The 24,292-nt window shown below is 42.8% G+C and overlaps 1 protein-coding gene across 3 annotated transcripts in view; it reads right to left on the bottom strand.

Annotated features, from left to right (window-relative positions):
* The window catches only part of LOC144477022 (popeye domain-containing protein 1), a 62,729-nt gene that overhangs the window by 6,235 nt on the left and 32,202 nt on the right, over positions 1-24,292 (bottom strand). For all 3 annotated transcript variants that reach the window (XM_078194424.1, XM_078194425.1, XM_078194426.1), the window contains 4 exons: positions 5,609-5,950; positions 4,356-4,753; positions 3,369-3,790; positions 2,225-2,490 (listed from right to left, as the gene is read on the bottom strand). In XM_078194424.1, the coding sequence (XP_078050550.1) occupies positions 2,225-2,490; positions 3,369-3,790; positions 4,356-4,753; positions 5,609-5,938 (1,416 nt within the window). In that variant the 5' untranslated portion in view covers positions 5,939-5,950. The remainder of the gene's footprint in view (positions 1-2,224; positions 2,491-3,368; positions 3,791-4,355; positions 4,754-5,608; positions 5,951-24,292) is intronic.

Genomic DNA, 24,292 nt, shown 5'->3' with positions numbered 1-24,292 from the left:
CGATGCCTAGTTGAGATTGAATGCATCGCATTCATTTCACTGATGGAACATCGCCAACGATACAATGACTGATCGCTGTTCCGCAGCGTGTCCCGGCCATCTATTACCAATGCAATCTTTCGAAATTCTGAACAAATGATTGATCATTTTCGCGGATCAACTTTATTCCTTTTCTCTCTGTTTTGTTGTTTATACTTGTCATTGGAAAAGTTGAGTTATATATATAAAAATAATTTTTGCTACATATATTTGCAAGACCAGGTCTTAGAAAATTTATTCTTTAAATTTTTGTTTCGAGTTCAGATAAGAAATTTCAAAGAAATGTAAAATGTTTTTATTTTTCTTCTCTTCTCTAATAACAATTTTTGCAAAAATTTGTTCAACTATCGTCTGATAAACTATTTCCTCTACAAGCTCAAAAATGTTCCAATTGAGATCAATTTCGACGAAGTTATGTCAAACTAATCCTCCGCTGTCACACGTCCCACGCGAGACACGTATGCCATACTGTGTCCCTCAGACCCAGTTCAGTTTTCAAACAACTGTCACGCGAAAGCCAGCGCCAGTATCGATACCTAAAAATTCAGAAATATAATATGAACTTCCTAAAATATTATTTCCTTTACTAGAACTCGATACCTCGCTTCCAAGTGAATTAAGTTAATAGTTAATTTAACTCTCCTCCCAACCACACCACCTCTTCAAAAAAAAAATATATATAACAATTAAGTCATCATTTCCAACCCCGTATTTTCCACAAGAAAGATCAATCCTCATAAAAATCCTTTGCGAAAAAGTGAAACAATCGAAGAAAGTCGACGCGTCGAAGCGCTCGCCGCGAGACAGCCGGGCCAAAAAGGAAAGTGTTCCGCAGTAAACCGTCGGTTAGCGAGAATTCCGGCTCGGGGGCTAAGAAAGAAATGGCGCGTCTGAGCCGTCCAACGTAGCGCCATTTGTCTCCGTGGAGGAGCCAGTTCCGTGACACTTCTGACTTGAAGAGTCTCGCGCGCGGCCCTTTCCGCGACAGCTGCTCTATTTACGAGTGGACGAGAGAAGAAGCCGGCCGTGTGTCTCTCCGTGTTCGGCCGTCGTCATTCTCCTTCGGCGGGGTCAAGAGTGACACACCATCTGGCCGGAACCCCCGTCGGTAACTCAATATCGGTCCACTTCTCCCTTTTCGAAGGAGAGCGGGCCGCGTAATTGAGTTTTTTTCCGGTAACAATATTGTAGAATTTATTCTCGCTTCTCTCGATAAACTCGCGTTGTTAACCTCGCAAAAAAAACGGGAAAAAATTGTGCTTGCCTGGATACCCCAACTAAAACCAATATCCCCAACTAAAAGTCGTCGCTAATGACCGCAAGTTATGGGACGGACTGTATACGTCGCGGCGAGGCGCGAGATTCTTCTTGGCCGGCGGTTAGATGCGTTTTGTCACCGACGCGGACGAAGAAACCGGCTAGAAAGAAGGAGAACCCACCCCTCTTCGATCCGTGACACTTAATCATCCCCTAACATAAGCGAAGAAACGCCAAGGGGGAAGAAACGAAAGGGGGACGCGGACGCGATGCCCACCCCTTTCGCCGGCAATCTGTTCGAAGCCCGGAAGAGTCGGGGGATAAACAAAAGCGCGGGATACATGGGAAATCTGCTCGAGCTATTGAACAACGGTGCCGTTCGGCTTTTTGCGGGATCAGTCGCCTCGTCCAAAGAGGTTGTTGGACAGCTTTTTGCCGGATAAGGATAAATAGCGACGGGGCCGGGGGATGATGGAGCCACTCGAGCAAGACGCGCACCGATGAATTTTTTTCTATGCCACCGTGTATGCTTCCGGTAAACGCGATGAGATGTCCGATGGTTTTTCCCTGCGCGAAATCAGATTACCCCGTCTGCTAGGACGTTGGAAACTCTCTCTCTCTCTCTCTCTCTCTCTCGCGATCGGACGGCTGATTCGTCGTCGATGCGACGTAACCCGTTCCTGTCCCCGTTTTAAGGATCAGCGTCGGATGACCGCGTTTTCTTTTTTGTGAATCGACTTTTATGTTTACGGAGAGTTCGCGTGGATTTTTAAGAACAGGTAGAGAGAGAGAGAGAGAGATGGAAGAATGAAAACAGATTTTAGAATAGTTTTTTAAAAACCGTTTTTCCGAAAGAATCGCGAGGAGACGCGGCGTCGCTCGCCGTCACGGATGGAAGGCGAAGTGGAGCATCGCCGCTACTACTCACCTCTCTCGTTCCCTTTTTCGAGCGTTTCCTCTCGAGCTTCGGTGTCTGAGGTAGCAGGGTATAATCGCCGCTCGTGCCGCCGCTACGCTGCCGTGTCAACGGCTGATGCGACAGAAGGGGGGCCCGCGGCGGTGGCGAGAACTGTACGCCCTGCGGCAGCAACGAGTAGCCGAGGTTCTGGCCCTGGGTGAACGGCGAAGTCGGCGGGAAGTGATTCGCCACCACCGGCGCCCAATACTGGTGCGAGTACCGGGAAGGTGAACTCCCTGTGGACAGTCAATTTCGGGCCGCTCGTCAGGCTCGCCGTATCCCCAGCCATGCGACGAAACCTCCGCGCGCGTAATTGCTATTCGATACCGATCGATCGAATGTACCGGCGAGGCTTAATCGCTCCCGACCTCCTCCATCCGACTGCACTCGCCCTCGCCCCCCCCCCCCCTTTAACCTAGCCACCCCCTTTCGCGATCACCGCGGCTCTATGATCGTCGCGGAACCATCGAAAAGCGAGGCTGGCGAAACGATATATTTTTTCAACGATCGCTTCTCTGCTCCGAGGATTGAAACCCCGTTGCCCCGGCTGACTTCCACCAGAATTTCCGACCTTTTTGTTTCGAAACGTCGACTGTCAACGCCGCGCGCCGGAATAAAAATCGGACCGCTTGTTCAACCCTTTGCGATACGAAATGCTTTTCTATTTTGGTGCTCGCGTTCCATTTGAAATAGTTGAATAGAGTTTATATTAACAATGTAATATGTATAATAATATGGAATAATAATGTAATAGTTCTAATCTATAGTGACAGTATAATAGTTATTATATAATAATAATTGTACTATATAATACTAATACACTATACTAAATATATAAGCACTATTTTCATTTTTAAAAATTCTAAAGAACCTATTAAAAAATTACACGAGTGGCAAAATTCGATTCTATAATAAAGAAATTCTAAAAAACCTAATAACAATTGCTCAAGTAGCAAAATTCGATCCTACCATGTGTAAAAAAGCACCAAATTACGTAAAATAGAAACGCCATGATTTTGGCACCGATTGCAAAGGGTTAACTGTCTCTTAAAAAACACCAATAATTGTTTATCGTCTTATGGGAAGTGCAATAGGGTATAAAAGGAATACTTACTGTCGCTCCGCGGGTTACTGTGCCTCCTCTGTGCCTTCCACGTCGTCGAGCGTACTCTTCCCGCGGTTTCAGTGTTTACAGCGTCGACGCTAAGACTTCTCGCGACGCCCCTGTAAGGATTCGACGTGGTTGTCTCACTGGCCGCGGCGACACCAGCGAGCTGCTCGTTAAGGGCGTACAACTTGGACGTAATGTCCTTACCGATGAGGGTGTTGAGGACGACCTTAAGTAGCGGCCTGTGCCTGAGTACCCTGAGCAACTTCAGCCTGGTCCAACAGATGTACGTGCTGGACTCCTCGGCTCTAATCGTCACTTGGAAGACGTCGTCGATGTTCTCGTGCATGGCCTCCCATTCCGGCGAGTCGACGAACTGATAAGCTTTGATGTAGTGCAGGTGCGTGCCGTCGCAAGTCACCTTCAACCTGCAGGATCGGTCAATGATTGGTTAAAAGATGATCGAAGTATCGACGGCGACGGAACTTTTCCGCGATTTTTCCGCCACGACGCGGACGACGGAATTATGGCGATTGTTTTTTGATCGCTGGGCGAGTTTCAATAAATTTCATATTAAGGTAACTTTTTATAAAATAAATATCTCTTTTACATACAATTAATAACTTCTACTCTAGTTTTACAGTACCTAACGTAATATTGCACTACCTATTCGCATAACTAACAATCTACGTACAATTACCTTGGGAAATAAATCAAAGTTTAATAAATTAATACCTAATATAATTATTAGCTAAACCCTTTTACTTTGGCAGTCCAGTCCGCCAAAGTACTGCTTACACATACGAATTACAGAAAACTATCTAACCAACTAACTATTCGATATTTAAATTGTAATTCTGGCGATAACTAAATTATCTAAAATAGTTTAAGCTGTATTCCCGTACTATACCTTCCATCGCTCGATTATGGCGACATGACAGACTGTTGGACAGTTTGCAAAGTGATCGCCACATTTGACCGATTGATACTCACTTGCCACGCAACAGTATCGACAGCCGTTCGTCGGCGGGCGTGACGCCTTCCGTGGCGTACGTCTGACCGGAGTCCAGCTTGAGTATCCTCGCCTCCTTGGCCAGCTCCTGGAAGTGCTTCTTGCTAACCTTGTACGGCTTGAACAGTTTCAGATAGAGCTCGACCAGCTCGGGGCTGAGCGCGGGCGGCAGAAAGCGACAGGCTAGTATGAGGGAGTGAATGCCGTTCAGGAGGCCGAGGGCCAAGCACCATAGCATCGCGTCGAGCGCGCATATGGTGAACCCGGCCCATAGGGCGGCCAGCATGAAGCCGGCCGTCAGAAAGGTGCGCAGCGCCAGCACCGAGGCCTTGAAGGAGCGCGGCACCAGGAACGCCGCCGCGAAGAACAGATTCGCCGCCTGGCAGCAAATCGAAACACGGGTTTCCACGTCAGAAAAATGGACTGCGTTCACAGGGGAATAAGTTACGCGTGGAGTCGCGCCGCTTTAGAAAATTCGGGGACCAGTTGCTTGTTACTTTTCTAATCGATGGAGATATCGCGATGGAATTTTTCTTATAAATAATTGAAAGATTGTCGTTTCGACCATAAATTTCAAGAAATTATAGTAGTAGAATAGATAGTAGAATCTGATCGTTCGAATCGTTTCGAAGATTACGACGTTTCAACTAGAATGGAACACGCACGCGCGGCTTTCAAATAATTGTCGATTCAATGGAAAACACGAGCCTGGATGAAGACGACCCGATCCAATTATCGATAGCAGCAGCCTGAAATTCTACCGATATGCTGCCACACATAATTCACCTCGCTATGTATACATAGCACGTATACATATACAACGTGTTACTCTATCCTTTTCTATTTCCGACACTTCGCAAGTTACACAAATTCTAAAGAATACGGCTATACTGTTGTAAACTATATTCCTACGTGATGCAGAGATTTACGTGTGTTTTACAATATATCGTGTCTACTAAAGAGTGTTTCATGGCTGGAAACGCTATCTAATATGCTATACATAATTTCTGGGTTTTCTGAAGTTGTGTCCTTAAAGGACTCGTGCGCAGGGCGAGTCACATTAGAAAGAAAATTCTTAAATTCCTCATAGACTCATCAATGACATTCGCTTTCAAAAATAATTGCAAGAAGCTAGTTCGCGATTATGTTTTGTGACTCGCCCTGCATAAAACTACCACTTAAACACCTGTTTCGGATTAGTTCTGTCTACGTCGCTCGGCCTGTGTTCTCTCACCTGGAAGAGTTTGTGCTGCGCTGCTTCCCATTCGTCGCAGTAGCCACCCCCCGACGATAATACAGTGGTATTTAACCTCTCGGTGACGTTACTGGCCTCGGTGCTATTCCAGACGTCCACCCACAGTTCCGTGTAATTCAGATCCTCCAACGAGTAGCCGCCCAAACTGGGCAGCCCGCTGTAATTGAAGGTGTAGCCCTCGGTGGAGTAGGGCGTCGTTGTCGGGCCGGTGAACGGGGTCGTCGTCGACGACGACAGAAGGCTGCTCGCGGGCGAGGGAGCATCAGTCGTGTTCGCCATTTTTCGTCGTGAGCGCGTGGTACGGGCCATCACCTTCTTCCACTGTAACATTTAACACCGTGATTTTATTGCCCGCTGTTCTTCCATGGGGTTCCGAGGAGTTTCGATTCTATTGCTCGGGGAATTCTGGTCTCGGAGTAATTCCGGTTATTGTCGATTATGGTCGCACTGGACGGAGCTGCGAAGTTGTGTTGTAAGGCGATTATGGTGGAAGTTAATTATGTTGTAACTCAATTATGTTACATGTCAATTATGTTGTAACTGAATTATGTTGTAACTTAATTACGTTATTACTCGATTATATTGCTATTCGAAAATTCAGACGTAAATTCAGATCGCCATTTAATTAAATTACAAGATGATCCCTATTTCAGCCAACTGTTACCAATTGTTACCAAACGGAAGTAATCGCGAATTGTTACAGTTATATTAGTTTATTCAAGGTGATAGAGCAAGAGTTCCGCAGTAGCTGTTTCTTGGAACTAAAATCGATCCTCTCTCCTGCTATTTTACTCGCGCTCGATGTTTCTCACTTTCGTCTCCAATGCAATTAAGGAAGCGAGCGAACCGTCAGATAACAGCTGGCGATTCCCACGATTCATAATTCATGCATTCTCGAAGTCATTTCCACTTAATAATCGCTCCTTGGGAAAAAAAATACGCTGCTGTCGGCCAAGTAATTGCGCGAATCATTCGTCAAGGATTCGCCTGAATAAACGGTATCTCTTGATTGCAACAACATCGCGATATTTACCATAATTAACTTATCAAATGCAATACTTAACTTAATGTATTAAAAAGAGCCGTTCCCTTCATATAATCAATATGATATTTATATAAACGGGAGACTATTCAATTTTAATTTAATATTAAATACACGTGGCTGGTATATTTAAAGTTTTTCCCCTCCGGCAATTAATGTTTCCCTGGGCTACGGACCAAACATATTTCTCATTCCAAACTTTGAGGGCTGTTTTTACCCTGAGAACATTATGAATAGTGGTTGGTAAAAAAATACGTGCCCCATATTTCCTCGAGTTCTATATTATAATATTATATGTGTACGTGTATGTTTCATCGAAATTGGACCAAAAGCCACTTGGGTAACGTTTCTTAGTCGGAAGAACACGTAGATCCCTTTCATAATATTCGCAACGCGGTCCTGAATCAGCGTTTATTAAGCGGCCATTAGTTGTAGACGGTCAACCAGAATTTGCGCGCTGCTGGGGAACTAGGGAATTACTATAATAGACGGGATAGTAGCGAAAGCTTGTTTTGTTGTACCACAGATTTTATTATATTTTATCGAGGTATTTTCAAGAACGGAAGCTTCTTTAAAAAGATGACTGTTCATAAGTTAGTTTAGGTGAATAAAAATCAGTAGATAATTTCTTGTAATCATGTATTAAAATTCAGAAAGAAAAGCATCCTCCAATAAGTCATCAGAATCGCAGCTGTCCATCACGAAATTGTTACAATCTCGTGTTTTCTTAATTCGCCGAGGAACGAGAACGCGACAAATGAGAGCCGCGAGCCGAAGTTTCCGCAGCGCGGCGCAATCCGGGGTGCATAATTCAGTCGAATCGTTGAAGTTCTGCAATAAACACCGGATGTCTCGAAACTCTGGGCGCAGAGGGTAACTGAATTATTTCACGGGACGACGGTTCTGCAACACCGGAAGACACTGGGAAGGCCTGAGGAGACGCGCCGTGAATTCGCGCGCCCTCCAACCATCTTCTTCAGGATTTTATTTTATTCTCTGCTCGGTGCGGCGCTCGCGCGAGCGTTCAAGACGAAAATCCTAACTTCCAAGTATTAATCCGAAATCAATTTTCTGCTAAATACGATTACTTAATTACTCTCCTTAAGACGTCATGTAAATAATTTCAAATGGAAGAATTACTGTCTTTTTAGAATACTGTCAATTGAACCGTACTGTACTGAATGCGACGTGTGGACCGGGTCGGGCCGATCGCATGAAAGATGCAGCCGGCGCGGCACGATTCATCCGGTCCCGTATCAATATTTACGTCGAAGCAGAGCATCCCGCCTACCAAGCGCGTCGATATTTTCCGCGCGGCGCGGAATGGAGATTTAATGCAATTTGTCTGTCGCCCGGTCGTTTCTCCACGTTTCACTGCTCCTACGGACTGCACTTCCTACCAGTCTTCCGCGCTACGTTCACACGTGCACGGCGCGTCACTCGCCCATAGCGTACGATCAACCGACCAATGGGGCACCACCGGGTATCCTCGCACATATTTCCATTTCAATTTGGCGAAGTGACTGCCGCGAAAATAAAGCGGACTACGCAATATACGTACTATATATATAGCACATACTGCTGTCCAAATACTCTTAGAATTAGAAGTCACAATTCACAGTAGAACCGAGTCACCAAAAAGTTCCTCTTCCACCACACTCTACGAAAATTAATGCGCGCATTCAGAAACATCCGCAGTCCATTGACGAGACGCTGGTGTAAGAAGACCGGGTCTCGATGGCATCCGTGGAAAAAGTCAGCGTCGGAAATATGTTTCTATCGAATTCGCGATTCAGATAGCGAGGCGCATTACTCGCGCGAACCGTATACCCGGCGCGTTCAAAGACATCCCCCGCATGAATGGCTCGCGCGCGCGCGCTCGCTCGCTCGCTCGCGTTTCTTTTAGGGAAACGCTGTATATGCAGCTCGGAGAGAACCATCTCTTCCGTGTTTCCAACGGGAGAAAATATAGGATACGTCCCTCTTTTCATCGGTGAGATGAGGCATATGCGTCCAACAAAACCAAGGCAAGGTCTCCTTTCGATTTTCCAGACGTCACGTGCGGACATTATTTGGCAAATTCGCGAGAAAGTAAATTTGATTACCAGTCGCAGGTTTCACTTGCAGCCATTCAGAGTCCCTGTATTGGGGATAGAACGTTGTTGCTTCAATTGCAAATGCATCGTAGATTTATAGATAGCTGGTAGAATTCTTTTAAAAATTATTAAAACAAATTTATTAGAACATCATCGAACATATTAAAACAATATCTGGGACATTGTTCACGGTCGACCGCGTGCCTTGTTTCCGTCCACCACAGTGGAATTCCCAAGGGTGTGCTTTTTTCCACGGAAAGGCGCTGCTCGCCGGACAGAGACTTTTTCTGAATGCGACGTGGGCGAAAATTCGGCGCCAGGAAACTTTCTCCGCCGACTTTTGGATCCTAAAAGGATACGCGCGGCTCTAGGTTATTTATCGGCGTGTGATTGATTTATTCGAGCCTAAGGACGGAAACGTCAAAGCCGCTTCTCTGCTGTGTCTCTCTGCTACACACCATCTCCCCATGGCAGAAAAGGGAACCCCGCCCTTTCGCGAAGCGGAGCCGAGACTCCACATAAATTATTGCTCATCTTGGACGTAACCCAGCCGGGGCGCAGCGACTCGAACAAAATTTCAATATTGCGACGCGACACGGAAAAAAGCATAAGTGCACGTTGCGCCAGGAATATCCTGCGGAGGATGGTTCCTCGTATAGAACGTCCCTCGTATAGCGCGCTTATGAATAATACGAATTATTCGCGATGGGTTTCGTTTTGCCATTACTTTTGTTCAACAAAAGCGTTTTATACGAACGAATATTTAATTTAGTAAAATGTGTCTTTATAAAGGTATCAAATTTTATATAAATGTCAAGGTTAGGGACAGTATTTTTTATTTAAATATTTATAGGCGGCCGGCTCGCGTCGAAAATTTTGACTACTAAATATTCACTCCTAGCATCTTTCACGGCACCCTTCGGCAATCGAGGTCGAGGTCAATCGATTTATGGCACCGCGTAACGTTGTAGCTCGCAAACATTTTATGCTGCACTTCGGGGGCGAAGTTAAGTTCACCTGTAACAGGAGCCACGTGTGTATACCGAAGACCGCCTAGCGCGTCCGCGCACCGTGTCATCCGTTTTACAACTGTTTCCGTCAATTTCTAAAGTCAGCGTTATCGATCAGAAGTTCCATGCTTAAACGCACCCGTAAAATGATCGAGTGCAGTTCGAAAGAACGCCATTCTAAGTTTTGCAGGCTAACCATGGAATTATATACTAGGATGGAAATAAAGTTCTCTTTTGGACCATTTAACTAATCGTTATTTTTCGAGCAATTTCTTCCTGTCATTTTTCTTTCGAGAATTACTTTTTTAGGTAATTATTTTTGAGGACTATTTTTGTGAAGTATTCTTTTAGGTTATTTTTGAGGATTATTTTTGTGGATTATTCCTATTTCACGTCAAAAGATTAATATTTCATCAACCAAAAAAAAAAAAAAAATTGATCATCAAACTAAACCCAGATTAACAAATAGAATGAGAGCCATTAATAATTCAGCAAACTGTGCTACGTTTACCATGGATCCGAGCCCCGTAAATTTTCAACAAAGTTCTCAATGAAACTTTCTCTTCGCCCTTTTGCTAAAAGCTGAAGCTCCAGCTCTTACGAGAGCTTCATAATACTGCAAAAGCTGTGATAGGATGAACAAAGTACATTCAGCCACGTTACTCTTTCACGAAATAATAAACTTTTACAGCGGCGTTCATCAGAAACAAATTCCTCCCATCGAGCTCGACGCGAGAGGCGCACCCTCGCGTAACAGCCTAATCGCGATTCGCTCTTAGGGAGCCATTTTACCGATCCAGGTAGTTTACCCAGGTCGAAAGTTCCAAGATCAGACTATCCAAGGAGCTGGGAAGTTGAACCTGCCGCGTACCAAGATCGATAGTCACGAATTAGGCCATTCAAGAGCCAAAAGATCCGATTTGGATCTACGCAGGGGCCGCGAGGCGTCGCTAAGAGAAGTTTCCTGTCTCCGGACACCTTCCAAGTTGAATTACCAACTTGGAAGCAGAGGCAGCTGGGATCGAAGCTTGTGGACCTCTAAGGACGAGTTTAGAGAGACGTCTCGACTGGTAGAGTCAACACTGAGCACCTCTAGAATTCTAGAATCCTAGGGTAGAGGTCTTGGCGTCTAGGAATCTTGAATAGTTTTGATGTTGGGCTCTGGTAGGACTAGTGTTGGTCCTGGGATCTTAGGATTTATTTTAAGCGCGTGAATAATCTTAAACAGTGGAGAGGATGTAAATTAAAGGATCTGGGAACGAGTATTCTTTAGTTTGGGTATAGCTGCGCTCACTTTCCTGATTATGTTGATTCTTATAGTTTTATTGCTGGAGTTAAGTGAGTGAATGAAGGAGCTTTGCTCTAACTTTGGCTGGCTTTGGTTTAATAGGCAGAGTTTTGTTCTATCGTAGTGTTTTGATTTCTATAATTTTAAGTCTATTAATTATAGATTTCATAATCATAGATTTCTATAATTAAAGGTCTACCAATTATATATTTCTTAATTAAAGGTTACTATTATATAATATGGCCTATGTTTTTGGGGGGGTGCAAAAGGTTTACCGAATTACCTGGTAAAGGACATTTTGCCACAAAGGCGTAGGAACGTTTCTGCTGCACAAAGTCTTTCAGGTGAGAATCTAATCGAAATTCCTAGAACGTTGTGCCATTAACGTTCCTGGTTGACGAATTTCTGTGAAAATCAATACCCACTTCATGACTAAGCAACTAGATAGACCCTGTTCCCTATAGTACCGCCACGTAGAATGATCGAAGTACTATACCGTGGAAAAAATTTATGCGAGGGTGGTTCGTCAAGTTCGTGTCCTTTTCACTTGCCACATCGTTGTATCTCTTTATCACTTGCACATATTGTCAAATAAATGTTTTACGAAGGAATTAATTAATTAAAATAATATTGACAGAATATATAATTGTTTTATAATTTTTGTCGAATTTATTTGCAATTAATAGTGGATTTGCTAGTGATTTATTACATGAGAGATTATTAAAATTAATTATCGACCTTTATATTATGGAAAACACCTATATATGAACTAGTTTATAAATGCGCCCTAATGACAAATGCATTCTAGATATAAAACAGGAGCTTACTTATCTCTAAATTCTAGGCCACAGCACGCCCTTTAAAATACCGAGACAGGTGCTTATGATAAAATACCTTGTAAACGAAATCCGTGGGTGCACACAATGGAGCGCGATAAGAAACGTCACGGCATATGAATCGGCGGCCTGGTGTGAAAAGTTCCGCTTCTGCATGCAAGAACGTTAATTGCGATACTACGGTGTTTGATCTGCCAGCTTGTCCGCGTGGCTTGCGTTTCTTCAGAGACAGAGAGACAGAGAGAAAGACAGCCGAAAGAAATACAGCCGCGAGACCTATAAATTTTTGCGAAAAGAACTGCGCTTCCACGCAGTGCTGTGCTATGCTAGATGTTCCAATTTCTTGCCTGCCTAATTTTTGTGAATTAAAAGGGTATAAAAGAAAAGTAAACGCGGATACGCGCGACCGGAAATCAAGATATCCTCCCCCGTTTGTTAATTGGTAATGGGGAGGGGCGGCGATCGACGGAAAATAAATAAACAGCGGTCAAGCGTCGTTAATATTGGATAATAAATAGGCGTCGGAATTCACGCGGCGCGATATAATTGCCACGCCGCTATAGTTCGCAACGGATTCAATTCCCGGTGACGGTATATAATGAATATTAATTCGCCACCGGGGAAAGTGAAATCACGAAACACGCTCCATTGTGTTCCGTTGCTTGTGCTTCCATTAATGGACGAGGATTATCCTGCGAATACGCGAATGTTTGCGAAAGTATGCGACGAAAGACGATCGAAAATCTATTACTTTCAATTCTAATTGTTAGTCTTTGTTTTTCATTGTCAACTTTTATTTTTAGCAACAAACAAATATTAATAAAGCATCGATTATCTTTTCAACATGATTGAAAACTAATAAATAGACGTAGCTATAAAATAAATCATGCGACAATTTAAAATCGTCTCGATCGAAATAATTGCAAAGGTTAAAGTTTGGTCATAAAAATGCCGAAAGCAAGTTCGCGTGTCACGCTATTGAAATCGATATCGCCAGCCTAAGATCCGAATCTGGATGCGCAATTATCGCTGACTAAGATTAATACGAGGCGCATCTCAATGCGGCTTTTTCTCCACGGCGAGTTCTCCAGTCTCGAACTCGCGTGTCCCAAGGTAGATCGTCAGCGGTCTAATTGATAACTTACCGCGAAAATAAACCGGCGATTTTTAAATTCGTGTCAGATTTTCATCAATCTCTCTCTCCCTCTCTCTCTCTCTCTCTCTCTTTCTCTTAGCCCGCTCGTGCATTCCGCCGAACCGCGGGCACGCGCGAATTTGAACGAAACAGTTCAGTCATCCGGTCTGAAGGAGACGGCGATAAGAAGGAGAGAGGCCGAGCAAGCAAGGGATGGATACGGAATCGTGAAAACGATACTCTCTCGTCGGCGGTAAGATCGGCCGACGATAAACGCCCGGAAATCTGCCGTCGTAATTCCAGCCGCGGAATTATTTACCACGTTGCTCCGCGCTTTAACGTTGCCCGCGCGCGCCGATGTAAATCGTTTTATCGAGTGATTTATTCGAAACGTTTGTGGAATATTCATGCGGACTACCATTTTCATAATCGGTCCGTGCGGCGAAGGGAAAGGTCGGCCACTTCGGGATCAAGATCATGCCGGTTTGACCGATGCAGGCTGGTAAAACTGTCTACGAAGAAAGCTCGAATGTGGGGTTAGTTTCACGACGTCACCTGCCTTCCCGTTTTCTATAGATTATTTCGTTTCTTTTATTATGAATAGCGTTATTTTATCATTTATAACGAAAGGAGAATGTGTATATTTAATTATCTAGTAATTTCAAAAATTTTTCTTTCAAAAACTTTTATATAATAAAAATCGATTTAATAATCCTATATTACCAATTTGGTAGGAGAACACTAAATTCTCAATAAAATCGTTTCGCATAAATATTAATTCCATTCCCAGCTCCCAATTCTACAAAAGAATCATATAAATTCGCCTTTAACTTCTTCTAGCCAAAAAACCCGTGCCGCGTCGTTTCCTCTGCGAAAACCGTCGTTCTCCGCCAGAGAAATGCGTCGAGCAAAAAGCAATTTCTCTGTACACTCGTTCCTCCGATCCTCTCTCTCTCCCCCTCTCATAACCCGATAATTAACCGATTGCTGAGAGAGCAATCTTTTTCGCAGTCCGGCTTAATTAGTTTTAAAACCGACAGACACTTGTTGCCACCGATGCGCACGCTCTTTTTATTTTTTTTATTTCCAGTTCTCGTAAAAACGAACCGAACAGACGGTGACAAAATACGATAACGCGATGAAAATTCTTCATTTTTATATTATTTTTTTTTTTGGTTGAGGAAGCTATAGTCTCGGTTTTCGCGTTGCGCTTTCGCAGCGCCCCGAAATCCGGGGTTGAGCCTCGAGTGCTATCGATCGAAGGGTGAAAGCATCGTAAGAGTACCCTAAATCCTTGTGGTTTCAGAACACAGATATACATACATACATGTATACATATATAGCGCTATGTATCCACCACTGGTTGAACCAGGTGTTCTACCAGCGCCGTTACTGTTAAACTATAACTATATAAAAATCTAAATTAAACTATAACTACATAAAAATGTAAAAAATAGCTACAACTATATAAGAATCGAAAGAAAGCTATATTCGCACAAGAATCTAATTACCTCATAATCCTCCACACAAACATCCCGAACGTTTCACAACAGACACCCCCGCAATAAATTATTTCCTTCAAGCGAACGCGATGAATGCATTCATAGGGCAGCGCATCGGAAGTTCCGCGCCCCTTAGGGGGGATGGTTTTCAGCCGAATATCCTGCTCGAAAACATCCTCACGAAGAGAGAGAGAGCGAGAGAGAGAGAGAGAGAGAGAGGGTCAACCCATCGCTTTCAGAAATCGAATCCTTAAATCATTCGGAAAAAGGCATTGCATCAGCTTCGGATTCTGTTCGTCCACGGGAAAATGCTAATAATCCGGGAGGGTTAAAGGACTTGGTGCGGAGAGCGAGAAAGAGAGATAGAGAGATAGAGAGAGAGAGAGAGCACAGGGCGGACGAACGCGGCGTTGGTATATCGATCCTCGAAAGAGCCTTGATTCCATCTATCCGTGATTCATCGGCGCAGAGAACTCGATGCAATAGCAGAACTTTATTATCTTCGAGGTCGCGTAAAGGCTGCGTGACTCGAGCCGACCGTTCCCGAAGCGTTTTAGTGTGGCCGAGTTTACGGCTCTCTCTCTCTCTCTCTCTCCGGCGGCAGATCTTGCTGGATATTTTGTGGCGGGCCGGCTAGAAAATCGGCCCCTCGAAATAGCGCCTTAGCCGACCGGCCTACAATCAGCCACACGTCATCGGACCACCTACCAGCCAGAAACAACCGATTCTTATCGCCGTGTAGCCGAAAGCCGAACGTGTACGCCAAACCGTACCTTATTGAGACGAGCTTTCGGGCTGCAACGAACCGTGGCCGATCCGCGATCAGCTTGTTCGAATGCGCCGATGATACTAAACGATATCGTTCGACCGACACCCACTCTTCTTGTTTTACTACCACTCTGTGCCGGCACGGCGGCGTTTGATTGATTTGTTAATAATATGGGGCTGCCACTGCGGAATGCTGATCAGGAACGCCTGATAGGCCGACAGGGGATTTTTAAGCTGCCCAGCAGTGTGTATATGGCGATACAACGTGGCGGCGAAAGATGAAACTTTTCCTACTGATTTCTAATTATTTTATAGTCTGTAAATATTGTTTTTTTTTTTTAGATTAAACGTTTATGAGATTTCTGGCTTCTAATTATTTTTCTCTTATAATTCCTGATATTACCATTATACCATTATAGCAGAAATAAAAGATATAAATAAAGTATAATAGAGAGAATTCATATAACTACCGTGGAAGCTAACAATGAAAAGTTATTAGTTAAATGGCATTATTACAGTCCGTTTGTAAAATCTGAACTTTCATCTTTCGCCCCCTTTGTCCGATATTACTATATAGTCGGACCCGTTGTGTGCCAGGTCACGGACCATTCCTCTTACGTAAGCGCGTTTTCTGCCATCAAACGCAGCTTCGATGGTTTTCAATGGCGCAATGGCGGACATCGTCATTGCGTGTGGAACGTTTCAGCACCATGTTCTCGTTAACACTTCAACCATCGAACACCCAGTCACAGGGTGGGTCGAGTTTCTGCTTTCCTTTCAATTTTTTTCATGGCATAAAAACCAGAGTTTTAGAAAGTATGCTATAATAAAAATCGTTCGAAATTGTAGACAGTTATAAAATTGCGAAATTCAGAATTTTAGTGAAATGAATAAAAATGTTTTCAATAAAGCATTCATCGAATGAGAGATATTGAATTTTTTATTTAGAAGCGGAGAAAATAAACCAACTGAAAAATTGATGATTTCGCTAAAGTATGATGAATAAGAGATATAACAATTTTCATCTAAAAATCAATGAAATAAAGATTTAGAAATATTGACGATTTTGTTAAAGTAAATGAAATGTACATAGCCTTCGCTGAAAGGTACATCCAACAGATATAACATTTTTCCATTCAAAAACAAATAAAATAAAGCCACAGAAAAATTGATTTTAACTTCGCTAGAATAAATAAAATTTTAACAAGAAATACTAAGAATAAAGAATATTAATATCTTCCTTGCAAAAGTAAAAACTGAATAACCTTGCTAAAAAGAACAAAATTTAGCTAGCAAAAATCGAGCAAGAATATCAAAATCCATTTAGCGCAAATAAATTGATATATCGTCGGAAGTTCATCGTCGCACCCTTTTAATTAAACTGTATTCACCAAAGTCGATCTTTCGACAAAAGCATCAGAAATGGTGAGACAGTTGCATCTGTCGTCCGGCTAGCAACCGTTTACAGAAAAGCGGTCCGGTCATTTGCCAAATTGCTTTCGGTCCGGTGCGCTCGAAATTATTGATTATGGCACAGATTTTAAGCGTCTTGCGCGCGGTATTTGGCCGCGATCCAACGAAAATTCATTTAGAAGAGCTAATGAGATTTCGGAAAGAGCGTATTTGCCGCCCGCCCGGGGCGGGGGACCCTCTTCGTTTCTTCGTTCAAACGTAAATGTGCTTTTCAAAATCCTGTATTTCATGCGACTCTACGATACGCGCTCTGGATGATCTCCTGGATCCAGGGAAGAGAGGGAGAACATGTTAGCGGCCAGCGCTAATATTCTTTATGACACGGACGTACATAACGAACAAGTTCGTCTCTATTTGTTACGAACAATGTAATATTGTTAGTCGAATGAAATTTGTGTTAAGCGACATTTGTTCGCGCGGATTCGCGAGCAGAAATATCGCAATATTTGACTTTCGTTAGAGAAAAATACGTTCGAGCGTGTTCACGCGTACAAATGAAATTTATTCAGACTGTATTCCGACGTTCGATCGACACAGCAATATTTTCGACCGCGGACAATCGCCGAACGAATTCCATTGTTCGTGCAGATTTACGGTGGCGAATCGTCTGCTTTCCCGCCGCGAAAAAATAGCTGAATGTACCATCAAATATAGTTAATTATTATTTAAGTATTATTCTTGGAAACTGAATTATTATTTAAGTATAATTTTTGGTAACTGAATTATTATTTAATTATTATTTCAATATTATTTCTGGAATCTTAATTCTTATTTAATTACTATCCTCGAAAACTTAATTATTACTTGAAATATGACTCGTCTATTCATTTCTAGGTTTTACGAAGAATACGCGTTTGGATTTTTAAAACGTTTCCGTACTCCGAGTCCGTGAAACGCCACGCTGCGATCTATTCGCGACGGTCTTCCCCGGAGATGCGCAGCGGTCCCACGGCCTCTTTAAAGTTTCAACATCCGCGGACGAATGTAAGCGTGCACATTCCTTACGAGTGGAGTTTTGTACGCTTCCAAAACTCGTAAAAAAGTCTCGCGCTACGAGCGCGCGAGCGCGCGCGCGTTCCGGTGATAGCCGCTGTTCTAATAGCGGTACTTCAACGTCGTGGGAAATTATTCATGAAATAGCGGAATGCTTCCCGACATTCTCAGAAGCGTTCTCAAGACGGCCGCCGCGTGCGCACTTTCGCTCTTCGAGTTCCGATGCAGTCATTGTTCTCCGTCGCGGCGCGGCTCGATGATTTTTAAGTGGCGATTGCGGTCTCGCGAATCGACTTAAACAAACAATGCGATCCGAGTTTTAATTTTCAAATAGAGAAGTTTACAAGTATAGATTGAGATTGTATTAATTGTATTAATTTTATTATTATTTTATAATTAGAAATTCTACTCGCTTCTGTTTTATTTTAAAGTAGAGATTATGTTTGCTGTGTTTCTATTTTATTTTAAATTAAATATTGCACCAACTTTACTTCTATCTTATTGTAAAATAATGATGGCAATAATTCTTAATTTTCGCTATATTTTACATAAAAGATATTCAAAGCCCAAGCAAAATTCTTCTATATCAAATGTTATTGTAATTTTTAATAGCTATATTTTAGTAAAAGAAAACGCGAGATATCGAGATCATTATTTAAACTGAGTATAGTTCGCGATGAATAAGAAGCTAATGAGGCTGAATCGCACGGACCATAACTTCACGTTTCTCTGATAACATTGCCGGGTTACCAAATGTCCCGTTAAAAAGGGTCACTCAATCCGCCGTGACATTTGGAATTCCGGGTGAATGAACACCACCCCGTTAAAGCGGCGTTTCTTCCCGTCATCTAATTTTATCGATGTCTCTGAATTTAGAGTTCCCTGGATAATACATTTTTCGTAATAGCCCGATCCTGATGAAACATGTCGGGCCGGATAAATCACGGCGGACATTGGCTAACTAAAACACGTTGCGGACGATGCTACTCGACTTTTGAAACTTCGTATCGCGATGCGTCGATTTTAGAAGGGACATTGTTTATTAAGAAAAATATCTGGAAAATTTCTACTGCTTGTATAGTTGATTTGTAATATTTGGGCAATTTGTACAACTTGTATAGTTAATTTATACTATTTTCGCAATTTGTGTAACGTTTGAAACTTGTATAATGTGTACTACTTGTACCACTGTTATTTATAGCGGGCATCCCATAGACGCCGGATGTATTCCGTACTCGTACCGAAAGGGTTAAACGAGGAATTAAGTGTCCTCGAGAATGGTTTTGTTTTCGAGTGTAATTCCAGTTCAAATATTTATTCAAGTACGCGGAGGGGGACACACGATCGCGCGGGCACTGTGACCGGTCACACCGACGGATAGTATACATATGGGGGTAGTATACGTACGTACATATAGCGTAGGTGTCGCATACTTTTATACAGTATCCCTGGAGCATTCGCAAAAAAGGTTAGTTGAGCGAAATGTGTACCCGATCAATATTCAAATTCAATTTTCTTCGAAAACGCAGCTTTTCACGAATTCAGAGTCCCGTTTTACATTTTCGGCTGGCAGAGAGAGAGAGAGAGAGAGTCCCACCCCTTTTATACTGTAACAGGCGAGGCTGAATACATTACAAAGCGAGCACTATGGGTATTGAATAAAACTCGTTTCTGTTAATGGTCTGCGAACGATTTTTTCGACAATTAAAAAAGGATCGTCGAATAAATGGTCGGAATATGTGGAGCTCTTTGTGAATAATTATTGCGGCTGAATAATCAAACCGAGGACCAGAAATTTATTTCAGAAATTTTATTTAATCCAGTAATCAATATTATTACTGGATTATTGTATTATTATTGGTTTTATTTATTATTTATAATTTAATCGTTCGTTCCGATTCTATTCGTTCCGTTTCCTTAAATATCTATATAATATATATTTTTAGAAAATTCGTATCTTTTGAATAACATTCTATCGCGGCAGATAAAGGGGGGGAAACGCAGTTACGGTGATGGGAGACGCGATACAGCGTGTATGAGGGGATCGATGTTTACGCTAGATTGTTTCGCCCGTGAATTTCGAGAGGAAGAGTGGCCTGACGAATTTCCGACTAGACGATGGAATCTCGTCAATGCCGAATCGGATTAGCCGGAGAGCTGGAGCCCCCCACCCGCGTACGGAAATACTGAGAATTGAACGGTAATATCGAATTATCTGGAGAGGTGTCTTCCGCCGTTCTGAATTCACGGTAAGGCTATTATCGCTGCTCAATTGATTGAACGTCAGTTCGATACGGATAGCTGGACGGAAATAGTCAAACTATACATATTTATACAGTCTATCCGTCTCTGTGCAAAGTATGCGCGAATGAGTCGATTTTAATCAGCTTACTTTCGGTCTTCTTTAAATAGCATTTTATTTTATACGAGTGGCAACATTGCTGCAACTGGATGAACAATAGTTTTTTAATTGTAACGTAATAATTTTAGGGTGGATAATAAATTTATATGAACAGTAATTTCACTTTTTAATTATTGAAATTGTCAAGATTGTATCATCGATTATTAAAATTATTAAAATTGTATTATAAACGATTAAAATCATTAAACTTGCATTATCAACGATTAAAGCTATTAAAATTGCATTACCAACGAATAATTAAAATCTTACTGCCAATTATCAAAATTATTATAAATCTATGCAACAAATTTTCGATAAAGAGTTTGAACAATTGGAAACCATTGTTAGCTCACAGAGAGAGATCCAATGTTTCATCCTACGTAACGGAACCACGAAAGTGCGAAATTATTGCTAAGACGAAATCTGTGCAACAATTTATTCCCCCTAAAACGTCTGTGGCAGCCCCGTATACCGTTCACGAATGAGATACCGCCCGTTTTCCATGGAAATGATAAAAATAAGCTCGAGGGGGTGGAGAGATAGCTGCGCACTTCCCCCCTCCTCCGATTTCTCTTCCTATTATTTCGACGATAGCTTATTGTGGCACGTGGAAGATCACGTTATCCCCGGCGAAACTAATCGATCCGCGCAGGAAGGCAGCCGGAAGAAGGGTTACGGTGGTTGTCTGTGACAAAACGGAAAAGGGGCCGAGTCACGGAATAAAATCACGAATACTTTCTTCCGACACGGATGCCATTAGTAACGCAATTAGTATTATCACGGCCGCGATAATTGATCGCCGGCAGGTTGCGACGATATATCAGTCTTCCGAGTGCAACAATTAGCGTAAAGTGCAATTTTCCTACGATGCGAAATTTAGGCGAAATATAATTTTCCCCTAATTTCTCGAATAACTCTTCAATCACGCGAAATTTAAACTATTACATTTTCTTTTATATTTTATACTAAATATTATAATTTAAAACGAATATTAAAAATTCCATTCGTCCGTAATAAATATTAATCTTCTCTTCTCAGTTTTATCGACTGACTTCGACGTTTCTGTGAATTTTTCGCGGCGACACTCGTCGCTCAAGGGTGTTAATTAGTCGGGAATTATAATTCGAATCGGATTCAGCTGTGTACCACTCGCCGGCGAGAAATATTGGCATCGTTCGTCAACGGTGTTAATTGACTGCGAGCTTCTAAATTAGCACGAATTTAAGCCGGGTTGCTCCTCTTTCCAGCCCTCTGTAATATTTATCGGGAAAACTGGCAATCGATCAAGGGTTTAAAAGAAGTTAATGGATTCCTTTACTTCGTCCCGCGGCGAGACCAGTTCTCGAACAGTTTTGTCGAAGTTCGAGTCAATCTTCCACGAAATCCACCCACAAGGGGATACATGTACCTGCTGTGTGGCAAATTCATCCCCGGACAGTTACTTCGGGCGAAAGCACAAGTCCAAACAAGTAGTTCCGCGTCTCTTCTTCTTGCTTCTCTCTTTCCACCGTGCCACTGCTATCTTCAAGGTTGTTAATTTTGTCCTAGAAGATGTAGCTCCGCGCTGCTAAAGTTTCCCGACGCGGCGCAAAAAGTCCGCGACTCTTGATAGCAGGGTATTTTTGGCATGATAAGAGAATCGGGCGACTCTTCTTTTTATTTCTGAGCAATTCGCGTTTCCTTTTGTATTTTAAAGCATTCGATACGTAAATTTAATTATCACAGAGCGCCATTTTGTGGACCCAATTTATCCAAATAATAAAAATATATGTAAGGTGAAAGTAATGTAGAAATTGTTTTAAAATTGTCCAAGCGAGTCACGAGGTTCGCCGTTTACGACGAAGTTAGAAGTTCGCCGTTTCTCTTCCGTCGCGTCGCGATACGCGCGCGCATAGGGGGGTGAAAGTTTTCGTGGACGGAAGAAACGGGGCGGCGAAAGTCGCCTGGGAATTTCAAGGATTAAGAGCACACAGAGCCCCGGTGCCGCGCGTTGTTCGCGCGGGCACCAGAGAGAGAGTGAGAGAGAGAGAGAGCTGTATTTATTGGCCGCCGACAAAGCGTTTCTACGTTTTAAAGGGGTATCGTTGACAAGATATACGCGCGTCTTTCTCGGTGTGTTCGCTCTTATTGCCTCTAACTGGCTCCCTCCCCAGCTGCCGGCGTTTATCCTGTACTACGACATTAATCTCTATACCAATATAATATAACAATATAATCCTATATTAGAAATTTTTAACTAAATCGAGAATTAACTAAATCGAATGAAGCAACCTAAATGAAAAAATTCTCTCTGCGCATTTTCAGCAATTATTTCTCAATAAATTCGCAACTGCACGATACAATACTCGCAGTTACATCATAAACGCGAACGCCGCATTAGGGGAGGACGTGCAACAGAGAATAAGTATAATTTGTAGCCCCGGTATAATTTGCAACCAGCCAATAATACCAGATAATGCAATGCGATATCCTTCCCGGCACGATATTTCGCTTAGAGACAGCGTCGCGCCGATTAATCGACTAATTTCAGTAGTTTGGGTTTTTTTTTGTTTACGCGGTGTCCTAGCAGTGCGTTCCGCGCGTGCTTCATAATGGTCTGTTCGGCGGTGCTGTTCATGTACTGCGGGATCCTCGTACATCCTAATTAATGAAAAGCCAGGCCCCGCGCTGCTGCTAATCCTAGCCTCCATTACGGGCGACGCGCGTATCGCGCGCACGACCCTTTCGTTTATTTTTCTATTTAGCTGGGGCATGCTCCTCACGAATTAACTTCGTAACTTATCGCGACAGCTGGCTTCGTTGAAACACATGTGACTATAGATCTTCCTGTACTTCAAATTATAGTTTATTCGCGGGGGACCCTGGATCCATTATTTCATAAAACAAACGTTCTACGTTGGCAATTATTTTATCTTGTTTCGTGTGGGATGAGTGACAAATTAAATAATTTATTTTACCTATATCGCACCTTTCAAAATATATTTATTATGTGTGTACTATATTTTAATTATATGTATACTATATCTTTTAATTATATGTATACTATATCTTTTAATTATATGTATACTATATCTTTTATATATGTGTACTATATCTCTTATATAAGCCCAAATCTTTTCGTAATTTATATGTATAAAGAACAGACAATATTTAATACAATAGCTAAGACAGTTTTTTTCTGCTTGAGTTACTAGATTATTTTAAATAAAATTGTAATTGCAAGAAATCGATTACATTATCACTTTTCTATAATTTAGACGAGTTTTGACGAACATGCTAGTCTACTCTTTTATTATAAAAAGTATCATTTTTGTATCTTCTAAAGGATCGGGAGTATAGCATCGATCCGTCCGTAGAGAGAGCAGGCTACACTATTCAAGGGTAAGGAAATATTCCCGGGGTCGAGGCGGGAAGCCTTGAAAGCGGCGTAAAGTGTATTAGCATGCGTATCGTGTAATTGCGTAAAGCATTAAATTGAGACGAAACGAGGGAGATCCGTGGCGAGATAATTAGAGGCAGCCACCTCCACCATCCCCTCCGTTCAACGTTAGCTCTCTCTTTCCCTCTCTCTTTCTCTCTCTCTCTCTCTCTCTCTCTCTCTCTCTCTCTCTCTCTCTCTCTCTCTCTCTCTCTCTCTCTCTCTCTCTCTCTCTCTCTCTGTTGCCGGCGTGAAATTTCGCCCTTGCCAAGGCGCGCACACATGCCACCACACACACACACACACACACACACACAGAGCCCACACACCGCGAAGGGGTCGCCGGCGCACGCGAGAAATATCTCGGTTCCAATTAGCACCCGAGTTATCGAGCCAAGGACAAGTTACGCGGGCGCGAAAGCTTGCATGGAAATCAGCCTCTAACGTAATTAATAGCAAGTTATCAAACGACGCCGCCCGCAAGCGAGTGCTCAAGGTAAAGTCGACCCTCTCTACACCGGCCTCACACACCTGTCCTAGTCCGTCCGTCCGTCGTCCAGCCGAGAAGCTTCTCCAGCGGCAACGGCACACTCCCGTTGGATACGTTCGTTGCTATCAGACAGTAGACACATTCAGCTTCAATTTAAGCTACCTGGAGTTCAAATTGCTCCACGGGAAAGTAGTTGGAAACTCGCCCAGAG

Source organism: Augochlora pura, chromosome 11 (genome assembly GCF_028453695.1).
Source record: "Augochlora pura isolate Apur16 chromosome 11, APUR_v2.2.1, whole genome shotgun sequence".
NCBI lineage: Eukaryota > Metazoa > Arthropoda > Insecta > Hymenoptera > Halictidae > Augochlora > Augochlora pura.
Note: the sequence above shows the minus strand (reverse complement) of the source record. Positions and strands in the feature narration are given on the sequence as shown.